Below are 14,989 nucleotides of genomic sequence, written 5' to 3' on the forward strand. Positions count from 1 at the left end.
ACCTTCAAAACTATCCTAAATTGAAATGCACTTTCCTTAATGTAGCTTGGCCTGCTTCACACTGGACAGATCAAAAACTCAGTTGTGTAATAACTGATCTGTGAAATGGATCAGTATTTGGCATCGGTTTTTGCTCCATTCCATTAGTGCATGGTCAATGCGGCACATCCGTCACTCCGAAATTATCACAGCCTTCCCAAACTTGCGGTCTGTTTGCCGGATCATGGCGGATCATCCATTCTGATGGAGCAATGTGAACGGATCCTATTGATTGACATAGGATCCGTTCATCTCTATTAGGATCCGATCCATTTAGCTCCGCTAAACAGACCGTTTATTTGTGCCAATGTGAGCCAGGCCTGCATCCAAGCAAAAAATGAAACCTTCTATTTTTGGTATTCTTCAAATGGTGAAAGAGAGTTTAAAATCACGTAGAAATGGCAGATTTAAAATGACTTAAAATTTGGTGTAATGACTTTATTGGTCCATGACAATTCTTTGTAATCATCTTTTTTTTTCTGAAACCTTGTTATGAATTTTGGATAACGTGACTATGGACTGCAACTTCTGGAATACTTTTACTGCAGTTTGCTCTCCCAGTAGAGATACCTTCATTTCCTAAGCCAGTGCCAATCAGACATTAATATTCTAAATGCATTATCTGTCTCAACCAGTCAGAAGTGTTCTTTCAGTAGTCCATTAAACGAAAGTTTCATTGTGATGATTCTTAATTGAAGGAAAGCTGAAATTTCTGGAAGACTCTTATTGCTGTCTGTTTCTGTAGTGGAGATATCGTCAGTCATATTCCATCACTTCCTGTATGTATATATATATATATATATATATATATATATATATATATATATATATATATATATATATATAACTTTGAAAGGACTTCGGGGATAGACAGAGTTATAGTTTCAATTTGCTGTAATTCTTTCCTTTGAACAGTGAAACAACAACATGAGCGCCCCCATGAAGGCAGCACAGAATGCATACGGGTTTGTTTGCACTATCTACTATTTTTTTTTCTAGGGCTAGGAGACTGGAAAAAGATGGGGGTGGAGGAGAAGATGACAGGCACAAATTCCATTCCTCCCAGCCCCCTGGACACCATTACTCTAATCTCACACTCTTATCCTTTCCTTCCTCTCATCTTCTACAATTAGCCCAACTTCTTAGCAGGGGTTGCGCCAACATCTTTTTATTTACCAGTTTTTAAAGAATGTAAAATGTAGCTAATTTCTTCTCTTTCTGTGCTTTAATAACATTGCACTTACAATGGTTTAAAAGCAGCTCAACTTAACAGAAACGAATATGCCAGGCATAAAAAGTAACTTCATTTAATTATTTAAATGATTAACAAAAAGAGATGCAGATAGATAAAATGGCTTGTCAACGACGGGCAGACAGAAAGCCAGTGCAGAGTGTATACTGATGGCACTTCCAAAGGCAGTCTACCTGGACAGTGCAGAAAGCACTGACATAAAAAGCAATTACTCAGAGCAAACTATCAGAATCCATATACAAATCAGTAAAATATGATGTAGGCCTGGTTGCTATAGGTTACTAACATTTTCACACAGTTTACTGAGTGCTCATCAGTAATTTATCGAGCTTATGTTGGGGATAAGGCGCAAGTTGCCAGATTTTACGCTGGAATCATTGCATAGCGAACAAGATGGTGAACGGGCTCTGTCACACGTCCAACCTGTGTATGCGTTAATGTTTTCTTTTTCTCTCTGTGCGCCTTTTCAGGCATGTTTGTATTTTTAACCGCTATCAATAACATTTAAAACCATGCATATTCCCAAAAAAGTACAACATGCTACCCTTTTAAAATCGAAAAAACACAAAACCCCAAGTTTGAAAACATACATGACTTTTTTTAGATCGAAAAAAAAAGCGCATACGCAAAAACACACACACAAGCAGTGTGGAAGGGACCTGATGGAGCTTCCAATTAACCTCCTTTCCATAAAGGAACAAACTATCATAGATTGTGTAGCACTGATATCCTTCCTAACGGTTTCACACACTACACTTGATGAGCACAGTTTACCTCACTTGGACTTTGGTCAGCCAAACAATGGCCACTGTGATATGGATGCTGTTTAGTGACACGTCGTTTACTGCTTCTGTGTTAGCATAAAGCAAGTAACAAGCACAACTTACACAAATACAATCGCAAAACACTAAACTTCACATCACAGGTAAGTCAATGGATGCTACAGTCTGCCATCCTCGCTCCTGAAGAGAAGAGTCTGTTTTACCCTAAATGGAGATTTCTCTTGCATCAGCCAACATTTCCATATTGGAGTTGAACTTGTCATTATCAAACTAGAATAATGTCAAAGGTTGTTTTTTCAAATATCCCAGGTAAACTAGATTTACATGGGTACTCCAATCCCAAATTTAGAAACAGAGAGTTGATAGTTGTTGGAGTTTAAGCCTTGCTATATGTCAGAGCCAAAGCAAAAGTAAATAATCTATTGCCACTCAACACCTCATTAAAAGCTAAAGCAATCCTTCACAGAGTGACTGCGGCATTACGCTGTACAGCCACATCTCTCTTGCCACCTGCTTATAGAACAAACACCGTCACCGCCGACAATCCACACACAAATCTTTGGAGTGTTTCCAGATCAATAAAATGCTTTTTGAAAAGGGACTCTTAATAATCTTGCAATCAGATCCGGCATACTTCAAAAACAGCGCAGAAAGGAAAACATTTCCTATACAACAATAGCTGTAAAATATGTTAAATGCACTTCTTAGAGCTTTGTAATCTAAACACTTCACTTTTTGTCTTGTGACACAATACCATACAATGTGGGCCATTCACACAAGTAGCAGCTGCTGCTGCTGCTGCACTTTTACTGTTACCCTCAGGAATGTCAAGTCATTCTTTTGCAATATGTAACCAGATACAGTTACTCTTTCTATTAATTATGGATGCACAATATAAGAAATACATTAACATAGTACAATATGATAATACAAATAGAACATGTTTGCACGTAATACATTTAGTGGTAAATATGAAAAGATTTATGTGCACTGTAGATATTATAGCATGTTATTGCTGATGCATGGAACACTCTAATCACTTGCTTGGATGGAAAATCAATATACAGTAATACAGTATATGTGTGTGTGTTTGCGTGTGCCTGTGTGTGTGTGTGTGTGTATATATATATATATATATATATATATATATATATATATATATATATATATATATGATACAAATCAATTAAAGTCTCAAAGATATTCAAATGTTTTCTTCTATGTCCAAAAATTATATATATATATAATTTATATATTATATGTATAATATATAAGTATATTCTGTGACATGATAACAATACTTTACCTCATTGTACTGAGCCTGGGCATTATTTTCCAGGTACAACATCTTTGCGGTGAAGTGAGCCAGGGATGCTGTCCTATCTTCAGGCTCCAGGTTAAGCTGTGCGCCCCCCAACTGTCCCCAGCTATTTACAACTTGTTTTAAAAAGGTCCCCAGTAACAAGTAAGCTTCTCTCCCTTCCTCTGTCATATCATTTATTTAAAAGCTTGTGTATATATACACCTGGATTCAGGCAAGGAGTGGGCGGAGTGTCTTCCCTTTACCTGCCCAATCTGTCAAAAGTTCCACCTTGGACCCAGACCTGAAATGGGATCAGCCTCTCCCATCTCATTAGGTAGTTAAAATTCCTTCAGCTCTTCACAAAAGAGACAGACAATGGGGACTGCAGGCATCTGCAGAGGGAAGAGATGGGCGACCTGAGATGTGGAATAGCCATGGTGGCATCACAGTCCCTTACATTAGGGTAGCCAATAAGCCAATTCTGTATGTGACAAAGCTGAGCAGCTGTGCAAGTGACAGTATATTTGGTAAATGCAGTAATATTATATGCAAACAAGGAAAAATTGAACAACATGACATCTGGATGGAACAATGTAAATTATCATCAAGCTGTCTAGGGACGCATGTTTTGATGCACTACAATCATTTTCTGTTTAATCACAAACATTTTGAAACTATTTGTTTTGTTTGTCAGGACTGCTCCTCTGTGATTTCTGGTCAGACATAGATAAGTGCCAGAAGAATATGTAGCGGAAATGGAAAAAAATAAACTCTGATCAAGCAGACCCTGCACAGGCTTTAAGTGTAACTCTAACATCACCTTCCTTGAAAACAAAATAACATATTTTACTGAAATACAATTTAGTGAATTGCATTAGAAAATATTTTTCTGTTTGTCTGAAGCCAGATAGTTTTAGTATTTGCATCAAATCTCATAAGCACACCCTATCACAATAATATATGTATGGGAATGCCTACAAGAGTGCCTTATACGCTTCATGCATAGCTAATCTGACATGTGACACGGGGCAGATGCTCTGACGGTTAAATGTATGTGTTCAGACAGGGCCATTTCTAGCCAAAATGGGGCCCTGAGCAAAAATCACATGCCCCCCCCCCCCCCTGACTTTCATCTCCAAATGTAATTCAGCATTAGGCGTCAAAGCCCAAACCCCTCCCCCCTCCACAAGATATCAGCATGACGTGGCCCCTTTGTTTTAGGTTAATCCCTGAGCCCCAGAGACAGCTGATGGTCTCCCCATGTCTGACACAAAGTTAGTAGTGGTCCCCCAGGGCCCTTACAGGGTCATCACAGAGGAGCAAACCCACATGTCCGGCCAGTACGCTCCCTCATGTGTCCTTCCGTCTACATCCTCCATCCATAGCATGCTGCCGGGTCATGGAGAAGAGGCGCCAGCTAGCAGGGCCGGATTCATACTTTTTACCGCCCAAGGCCCACATGAAGTGATGGCAGGGATTACATTATAAGCTCCTCTGAGAACAGTTAGTGACATGATGACAGGGATTAGATTGGAAACTCCTTGGCAATGGCACATTCGGTGAGTCACATCACTGTAAGTGCCTGTTCATTCCCCGAGTGCCAGTTCCGGCTGTTGGTAGCCACCCACCCTGATGTGCAAACACTGTGTAGCAGGACGAATTTTCAGCAGGCTAACTGCTACTGCCACCCTGCTGCCCTCAGCCCGCCCCTTTCTTTCCTGGTGCGCTAGGCCATGGCCTTTGTGGCCATGCCAGAAATCCGGCCATGCCAGCAGGGATGAAGACAGAAGGACACAGACTGAAGGAAGGAGCGCACCCGCCAGTCTGGTCTGCTACTTTGCAGTCTGCAGGGGCCAGGGAAATACTATTCCCCTGGTGTGAGACTTAGGGGGGGGGGCACCACCCTGCTCTGTGGCCCGGGGCAATTGCCCAGGTTTTCCCTATGGAAGCACTGGCTATACAGTATGTGCAGATGGCATATGAAAATTGCACAGACCTTTATGGCACACATAAATTTTGCCGACATGTAGCGTAGGTGACGAGTATGTAGCGAGTGATGTGCAAACAGTGCAACTCGCATTATGAACTTAAAATTACACAGCAGGTGTAGTGATCCTTATACAAGCAACTTGTGAATTATGTACATAATGCAAGTGGCACTTTTTACGTACTTTGCTTAAACACCAGTAAAATGTATGTGGGCTGTCTTACTAAAACCAGTGCTTCTTGTATGCAAATAATGCAGCTTTCCTGAAATGTAAATAGAAGCCAAAATATGAGTATCTAGCTGAACAAACATTGCTGAAAACAGAATGTTGGTGAAAAATCCAGAACGTACTTACTTGCTTCTCTTTTGTTAGAGCTGAATGGACTACATTTTATGTCACTCGTACATACCTGCTGTGGCAAGCTTAGAATTGAATCCCTTAAGTTGAAAATAAGAATGTGAGACTCTAGGAAAGTTTTATATATCAGTATCATTACTACTACACCTGCAAATCAAGACAGGTAAAAAGGGTACTGGATTTTCGGCACCATTGACTGTAATGTGAATTATGGCTATAGTGGCGCTCAGAGGATAATTTGGGCAACGGCATAAGATGAAGCCCAAATAACAAAAAACAGTGCAGTTCAGCTGCCAGCAATATCTTCAATTTATGAAGAGAAGTCATTTTGATTTGATTTTACAAATAAACAGACTTTTATTAAAAAGCTGTGTACTGCATGCTGGCTGCAATCCCATCTCAACTTTACAGTAGCTGTAAACAGGGAGACAAAGCTGCCCCCATTAGGTGCATGGCTCAGTTAGTTTATGAAAGTTGTCTCCAAAAGGCTCAGTCCACCTAGATCGAATAGTAATGAGCATGTAAAATGTACAAAACGCTCCTCTCTTCTCCATTAAAACCATGTTTGAGAAGAAATAATTCTTATAATAGGCTACATTTGTGCAAACGAAAAATAAAAAACTGCAATTCATCATGCCCCACTAGCTTTAATACATTTTTGAAAAAAGTCCCATCTTTATGAAACTTCTGGAAGGTGAAAATGGCCATTACTTTTTATCACCAGAGTCCAAGACTGAAGGAGAAAACACAAGCACCTGAGGACAGTGAGGCTCAATTTCTGGACAGAAAAGACAACAAGGCGTTTGCAAATGGTGGGACAACATCATAATATCAAATAATAAGAACCATAACCTATGTCTGGTGACTGGCCAAGTTGATGGGATTGTGGTAAGTGATGCAACAAAGTCCGCGGGTCACTAATGTTTGTCTATACATAGGTTTTCTGGGAGCCCACACCAACACAATGAGGTGCACCATCACAATCCTCACAAATCCATAGCTGCATATCAACACGTGATGTGAGCACAACTAATGTGATATAAATTATAAATCAATAATAATCAGGCCCGGATTTACATCCCTGGAGCCTATAGGCACAGATGTCCTGGCACCCTACACTTCATCCTTCATGAACCTACAAACCCCCACTGAACCGCACCACAAGTGTTCTGGCTGTCTCAGGTGTCACTTCACCCTTACTTCCCTTTCCCATCATAGGTAGCTACAGGTATCCATTAGCATTAGGTAGCCAGAAGTACCCTCTGTATTAAGTAGCTAGAGGTGCATTCATCTCATCAGTGGAATGCCAAGTGCAGGGTAAGTAGCCTTTCATTTATCCTCTGCTCGGGACTCTGCATAGGGAAAGAGAGAGAAGGGCACACGAGGAGGGGAGTGAGCTGCCTTTCCATCATCATGCGCCTGTAGGCACGTGCCTACATTGCCTTATGGTAAATCCGGCCCTGATAATAATAATAAATTCTTCTTTTATTCCATAAACACAGCTAAGGGCAGCATAACCATAGGTAGGTAGGACAGCGGGATAGGGTAGGACACTATGTTTCAGGGAGACCCCCTTTCTCAAGTGCCCTAAAGTGACCATGTTGTGCTCTTTCCTGCCTGTAGTTATGTTGCCGTAATGTGAATTATTTATCTGTATTTAATAATTTAAAGAAGAGTTTATATTGCAATGTATGAGCCTGCATCACATGTTTCTATGCAACTAAGTATGGAGCCCATTTCTCTTATCTCCAGGTGTAAACTTGGAAAACCTTGTCTGCCTCAGTTCAGTAAAGTAAATGAATTAGTATTAAACATGTAAAAATTGGGGGTGTTCCCTCCATTCATTTGAACTAAGAAACCACTTAGATTGCTAATGGATCATCTTTTTAGATTGTACTACATTACCCTAGAAACAATGTATACATTGGCCTGATGATGACCCCCAGTGAGCATGTGCATCCCACCACAGTAAGGTAACAGAGCACACTAGGAGATTATATATGGCCCATATGCATTCACTTGTATACACTTTATATTTCTTTTGCCATATTACTGCCCATATAGCCATGCTGTCAATATCCTTGTGTGATATGTCACCATGAGGGGTGGTCAGTGAGAAGCTAAACATTTGGTATTAATGTAAATGTTATGCAAATTTTCTGCAAAGTTTTTCTTTTCCCAAGGTTCGTAAAATCAGCGTAATTTTTACATCAACTACATATGACTAGCATCTTTTTGACCATCCCTTCTCATTGTACTGCTGAATCATTGTAACTCATTTTCAACTCCAACACTCATTGTCTAGCATCACACACTGACATGACTATGTCCCAGCTTGTATTATAGACACCAGAGAAGGATTAAGATGTAATGGGGAGCAAGGTAGTAGATTTGGGGCCCCTTCTGGTCCTTTTGGTAAGCTAAAGTGGGCAGAGGCCAAAGAAGGTGGCAGGTGGGCCCTTGACACCCACTAGGCCACAAGCACCTTCCTAGGTTGCCTGGTGGATGATCCTGCTCTGATAGACACTGTGAAATGATTGTGAACTGAGGTTTGCAGTTTATCCTTCTGTTAATATGAAGATGGTTGAGCCAGGATGAGAATTTGAGTGGGGCATTCTGTTCACTGCTAAGCAGATACATATGCCAGTATAGCCATGCTAGAGTTGCAGTGGAGCTGTGGGCAGCGCAGCACAGTATGAACAGAACCCGCCGCTCCGGACGGTCACACCGCTCTGTCCCTGCCGCAGGCTGCTCTCTCTGCCGTCGCTATGACGGCAGAGCGCTGTGCGCCGGTCAGGAGCCGCTTTCATTGGCTCCTGACCCTGTCACTCAATGTAAGCCAATGGGAACGGCTTACAGGAATGACAGGGCCAGGAGCCAATGAAAACGGCTCCTGCCCGTCTCACAGTGCTCTACCATCATAGAGACGGCAGGGCAGCACATTGCGGCGGGGACAGAGCGGCGAGAGCGGCGGGAACGGGCGGGGGCGCGCGGTCAATGGGACGTAGAGTTTTTGTCAGGTCAGAACCGCAGCGCCACCCGCCCGCCGTAGATTTAAACTGCGTCGGGCCGCAGGTAGTTAAATATAAGAATTAACTATTGGTCAATATTTGAGGTCAGTCACTTCACTAAATGCAGAGATTTATAAAACCTGATTCTGATTCTGAAAAGAAGAATGCCTTTTAAAAATATATAACAGTAGTAGTATGTAATGATAGCATGAAAATTCCTGCTTTCCATTGCAGGACAGGAAAAGTATTATAAGGCAGGGTTCACACTTGAGAGCATCACAGGTGGTTTCCCTACATGCAGAATCACATTTAATAAGACAGCCAATCTTAGCCAATGGGCTTGTTCACATTTAAATATGGTTCCCACGTGTGGTTAAAAAAACCTTTGCACTGCACTGCAGCATAATATTACACAACCCATGCAATTCCTTATAGGCTTCTTTTCCACGAGCCGCGATCCGCTTAAAAGTTTTGTCAGTCACGAATGCACCATTATTTACATGTAAATCGCATGCACTTTCCCTTTACTGCGTTTCGATTTTCTGCAAATCGCAATCTTCAGGCTACAAGATAATTGATGTGATCGCGTTTCACTCCTGACGATTAACATCACAATCATGGCAAGTGGAAAAAGAAGCTTTTGCAAGCGCAATTGTGATTGCACTTGCAAGTGGAAAAAGAACCCTTACCGAATGTCAGCTGCTTTTAGCTAACTGTGGATTGTGTGTGAATGATGCGGAATAATGATGAACCACAGTTGTTTTTCACAGATGTAAGTATGAACACTACCTTACCATAAGCATTAGCATATATGTGTAGTATCCTGCACTTTCGGACAGCAGATCTGGATATTTGCATTAATTTCAATCTTATGGCTACTGTTGCTAGCCATATTAATTTCCAAATACAACTGTAAGCATTTATAGCTGAGTCTTATTTCCTTGGAATGGCAGAGTTCACAAAGTCTTACAATAATAATACAATAACATTTGCAAAGCGCTTTTTTTTCATAGGACTCAAAGCGCATAGTTGTGTCTCATAGTTGTGTCTTACATGGTTCCAGGTGTTTCTGTGCGAGCAGTTCCATGATTCACAATCAAATTGTCTAACACAATTATGGCAGTGATTCACAGACATTTCACCAGTACGGCAGTAGTGATTCATTTATTTGTGTTATTGGGTGAATAGGTGCAGGAGGTGGCTTGCTAGATATCACAATAATATTGTTAGAATGAGCTGCCAGCTGTGCTTCCCTCTTGTAATTACTGATCCCTGGAGCAATGTTGCATGGAATGATGCAGAAGAGTCTCAGTCTTCCAACTGTAATATTAAATACTTAACGCAGGAAGAAGTGAAGGCAAGACTAAATAAATTAAAAATAGACAAGGCACCTGGCCCGGATGGCATGCATCCTCGGGTCCTAAGGGAATTAAGTCCCGTTATAGATAAACTCCTTTTCTTATCTTTTGTGACTCTCTTTCAACTGTCAGAGTCCCTTTGGATTGGCGTACAGCCCACGTTTTCCCATTATTTAAGAAGGGCAAAACATCCTGTTAGCAGTAGGGTCCCACATGGGTCTGTACTGGGTCCAGTGCTCTTCAATTTATTTATTAATGACCTAGTAGATGCAGTAGTAAGCAATGTTGCTATTTTTGCAGATGATACAAAATTGTGCAGAATCATCAACTCTCAGGAAGATAGGGACATATTGCAACAGGATCTGGATAGGATGGCTATATGGGCACATAAATGGCAGATGAAATTCAATGTTGAAAAATGTAAAGTCATGCATTTTGGTCTTACCAATGGTCCAGCACCATACAAAATAAATAGGATACAGTTGGGGACATCAAACTTGGAGAAGGACTTAGGAGTACTCATCGACAACAAGTTAAATAATCGTACTCAATGCCATGCCGCTGCAGCTAAAGCTCACACAATTTTGGGATGCATTAAAAGGGAAATAAAAACTCGAGATGCTAGCATAATATTGCCCCTGTTTAACTCTCTAGTAAGGCCACATCTGGAATATGGAATTCAGTTATGGGCACCACATTAAAGGAAAGATATTGCAATTTTAAAGCAGGTGCAGAGACGAGCAACAAAATTGAAACGTGGAATGGAAGGTCTCACTTACCTAGAAAGGTTAGATAAACTGGGTTTATTTAGTCTAGAGAAAAGACGCCTTAGAGGGAATCTTATTAACATGTGTAAATACATCAGAGGGCAATACAAAAGCTTAGCGGATGAGCTTTTTGTCCCTAGGCCTTCTCAAAGGACTAGAGGACATGATCTGCGCATGGAGGAAAAACGTTTTACCCATTTATTTAGGAAAGGGTTCTTTACAGTAAGAGTGATTAAGATGTGGAATGCATTGCCACAAGTAGTTATGGCAAATACTATACCGGCATTTAAAGGGGGCTTAGATGCTTTCCTTGCGTTGAAAGACATCCATGGCTACAATTCCTAGGTAATGCCCCATGATGTTGATCCAGGGATTTTATTTGATTGCCATCTGGAGTCGGGAAGGATTTTTTCCCTTTTGAGGCTAATTGGACCATGCTTTGTAAGGGTTTTTCACCTTCCTCTGGATCAACAGGGATATGTGAGGGAGCGGGCTGGTGTTGTACTTTGTTTACTGGTTGAACTCGATGGATGGATGTCTTTTTTCAACCCAAATAACTATGTAATTATGCTCTAGCCTTTTTTTAAAGCACTTTTCTCCTGAAGGATTGAAAGTAAGGAGTGCTGATACCACTTACAGCGCACTCAGCAAAACACCCTAGTCTTGGGAGTACCCCCGTCATAAACTGCTGTTGCCATTCTCAAATTGCATTTACCCATTGCTTTGTGCTTAATATGCAGCCTGCAACCGTACCCTGCCTTGCAAGCACTCCAATCTATTCAGAAAAGTTTCTGCTGTAATACATTTTTATCTCAGTCAGCCTGGCTCTATGTTCTATGGCGGATGAGCAGGAAGCTTATCATCTCCCTTCCCCCATTCCTGCTCCTCCCTGATTGGCTAAGGGCAGTTCAGTAAGCTGCTGAAATATGATCTAAGCTGTGCACTCATGGTTTTACAAAGCAAGCTAGCTATGACAGTGCAGTTTCTAGGAGAACAAAAAGTAAGGGAGGAAATGACATTAGGTTTGGCTTCAGTCAGAGGGAATCAAGATGGCAAATGTCAGGAACATAATTCTCTTTACTATATATAATTCACTGAAATCAAAACATGGACAGTACAATACATCTGTTATGTAAGTAAAACAAATAGTCATCTTCTTATACAGTATATGTGTTTTTTTTTCCTGGGATAGTATGGCTGTCCCTGCTGCTTTAAGGGGAGGCCAATTAACCTACAACTCTACAAGTATGTTTGTGGGATCTGGAAAAAAAAACTGCAGTGCCTGGAGGAAACCCACACAAAATCAATTTGCATCAACATTTGACACAATAAATTAATCTGTGGCTACCTTTGCTCCTCCCAGTCTGGATACTAACTATAATTACTATTGCTATTTAGTATTTATACAATGTTTGCAAGTTCTCCCCATGGGGTTGATGCACTAAACTGCAATTATATTGCTGGGCACAGACAGCCCTTGGCAATATTACCCTTACTACTGTTACTATCGTGCTGAAATCTATGTTAAGTGTGTGGAGAGAGCCAATCATATGGATCCCTCTCCAATCAGAATATGATCTGAGGGGGCTCTATCATTTGGCCACCTCTACCAGTGTATGGCCAGACATAAGCTAGGTGCAGTACCCACATGAAGATGGATCGGGGAATCCGCGGCGATGAACAGTGACGAGCGATCATTCCCTGATCCATCTTTAACACTTGCGGTAAAAGTCTGTTGACTTTAGCGGACATCTTAATGATCGTCCACATTGTAATCTGTCATGATGGTCATTCAAAACAAACGACCGTCGTGGGTTGTTACACAATACAGTGAAAACGACTGTAGTGAAAAAAACATTGCAAAATTGTATCGTGGATATGGACCTTTGGATGGAAGTGTGCCATCTCAGGGTGCCTGTCACAATAGGCCTGCACTCTGACCTTGCTCAAACAGCTGCATATGCTGTATCTTTATGCTGTAGTAGTTTAGCTTGTATCTAGAAACTCTGCCTTCAGGCCTAATTAGTGTGTTAATGATGTCCATGTTATAGATAAGAGGGGGGAAAGGTAAAGAGTTGAACCTGTTAACTTCTGCTCTTGATGAATGAATGCTGATTGCTGTATTTTATCTACTTTGCAATTGTACAACACAGTTTATATACTGTAAGCATCTGAATGAGGCACACGCTACATGTATAAGATACTGTTAAATAGACTGTATTTTTGCAAGTTTGCAGCTTTTGGCATTGCAGGGCACAAGCAATATAGTTCTGTGCGCTGCAGATCCTGGCATTTAATAAGGGTGTCGACCTTTGGATCTGATAATTTTATCAAATTGGAGATGCAAGATGGGTGCCTGATCAATCTTTATGGCCAATATCAGTCAAAAGAATCGATTAGGAATGCTGAAAAATCTCGGTCACAAGGGCTTGATTGGGTGTGTGGCAGTATTGGCGTTCAATATAGTGATGACTGATAGACACCCAGCCGTTGTCCCCACAAGTGTATGCTTGTCCCCTCCCTCTCCATGCCTGTGTGCAGCATTGACGGCTCATCTGTCACACTTCCCTGTAATGCAAACTGCCCCTCTGTGCTGTTTCTGCCACTCCCTGCTACAATCCTGGCTTGTAATTGCCATTTTTATGCAGTGTTTACAAACAAAAAACATGGCTTCTAACCAGAGTTTGATACGCTGAGAACAGCTTACTGTGTGACTCATGCAGAGCTTGGAGAGGGTGTGTATAGCTTCTGCCAATGACAAGCAGTGCTGCACATTCCACACATTCCAGCCTAAGCCCGACAGAAACGACAGAGGAAAGAAGATAAGATTTATTACAGAGACAGTGCAACTAGAAAAGGCTGCAGTAAGACAGACCACATTAGAACAGGCATAGGAACTTATAGGATGGAATAAATAAGGCTCAACATTTTGTTACAGAGTCTCTTTAAGATGTGAGAAGGATTTATGTGGTCAATCAAACCATATGTTCTAGCATAGTAGCAGCAGTAGGGTATTGTACCGTGTTAGCCATCAGTAAAAGAAAGACGTTTTGAATAAATGGTAAATAATGATATCATCCTGATTCAAAACTTCTTACCATATGTTCTGTGAATGTAAATGATGCTACTAACAAGTGTTTTGCCTCTGATGAAGCAGCCTGCAAGCTGTGAAACGTATTTTGTTTGTGAAACCTTGTCCTTGGATCTGTACTGCTGATCTTTTAAATTGAATAATGAAGTAAAAGTTACACACCTAAAGGTGGCCACACACAGAAGACACAGAACCCCTGTAAAATAATCACCAGCAATAAATATTCAATAATTCATTATAACATTTTTAGAATAAAAATAATTATTTAGTATTTATTTCTGGTAGTGTGGACTATTTAAAGGATTTCTATGTCTTTTGAGTACTACGTTTATATACTTGGACCAGCACACCACAAAATACATCAATCCTACCCTATACATTGTGTAGTGTCTTTCCTTTTCAATTTAAGAATGACAATGTTTTTCTACATTAATTTTAACATTTGAAAAATCTGACCAATGTATCCCACACATGTTTGGTTTTTCCCTAATTATGAAAAACATTGCTTTGGTCTATAAATCAAGAAATTGAAAATCTTTCTTAAACCACTCAATTTTCATTAAACTTGATCAGAAAAATCTGCCGTTCACAATCAACTTATATCAATAAAATCAGGAAATTAAATTATTTTTCTTACTAGAATAAAAAAAATGATTTCTCTATACAACTGATTGTTTTTAGTTAATTGCCATAAAAGCAATATTTTTCTTGTATTGTGTATGCCACCTTTACATGGTTACAGATATTACCAGTTGTACAAACAATATTGAATACTGTATAAAATATTGTTTGTACAATCGATTGTGTCCATTAAAAACCTCTGTAGTTGTTTTTGCGGTGGTAATTGTTTAATTGTTGGGGTGGACAGTGAAACCAACTAAAAGGTGTTTATTACTGCAAGGTACATCATATTTCGCATTCTGTTGTGTCAGTCACAGGTGTATTACAGATGTTTTCAGCTGTTGATGAATAAATTCATGGAGAATTTATGAAGGACAATCAGTTTGATCAGAGTACGCATTTGTAAGGCTGGGCATACAT

General features: G+C 40.5%; 1 protein-coding gene across 5 annotated transcripts in view; it reads right to left on the minus strand.

Annotated features, from left to right (window-relative positions):
* Positions 1–14,989, minus strand: part of TP63 (tumor protein p63) — a 212,365-nt gene that overhangs the window by 103,017 nt on the left and 94,359 nt on the right. For 4 of the 5 annotated variants that reach the window (XM_068281209.1, XM_068281208.1, XM_068281210.1 and 1 more), the window contains exon 1: positions 3,380–3,586. The exons of the other annotated variant lie outside the window; for it this stretch is intronic. In XM_068281209.1, the coding sequence (XP_068137310.1) occupies positions 3,380–3,565 (186 nt within the window). In that variant the 5' untranslated portion in view covers positions 3,566–3,586. Of the gene's footprint in view, positions 1–3,379; positions 3,587–14,989 lie in introns of those variants that run through there. 5 annotated transcript variants of the gene reach the window in all.

The sequence above is a fragment of the Hyperolius riggenbachi genome, chromosome 4 (genome assembly GCF_040937935.1).
Source record: "Hyperolius riggenbachi isolate aHypRig1 chromosome 4, aHypRig1.pri, whole genome shotgun sequence".
NCBI classification, from domain to species: Eukaryota; Metazoa; Chordata; class Amphibia; order Anura; family Hyperoliidae; genus Hyperolius; species Hyperolius riggenbachi.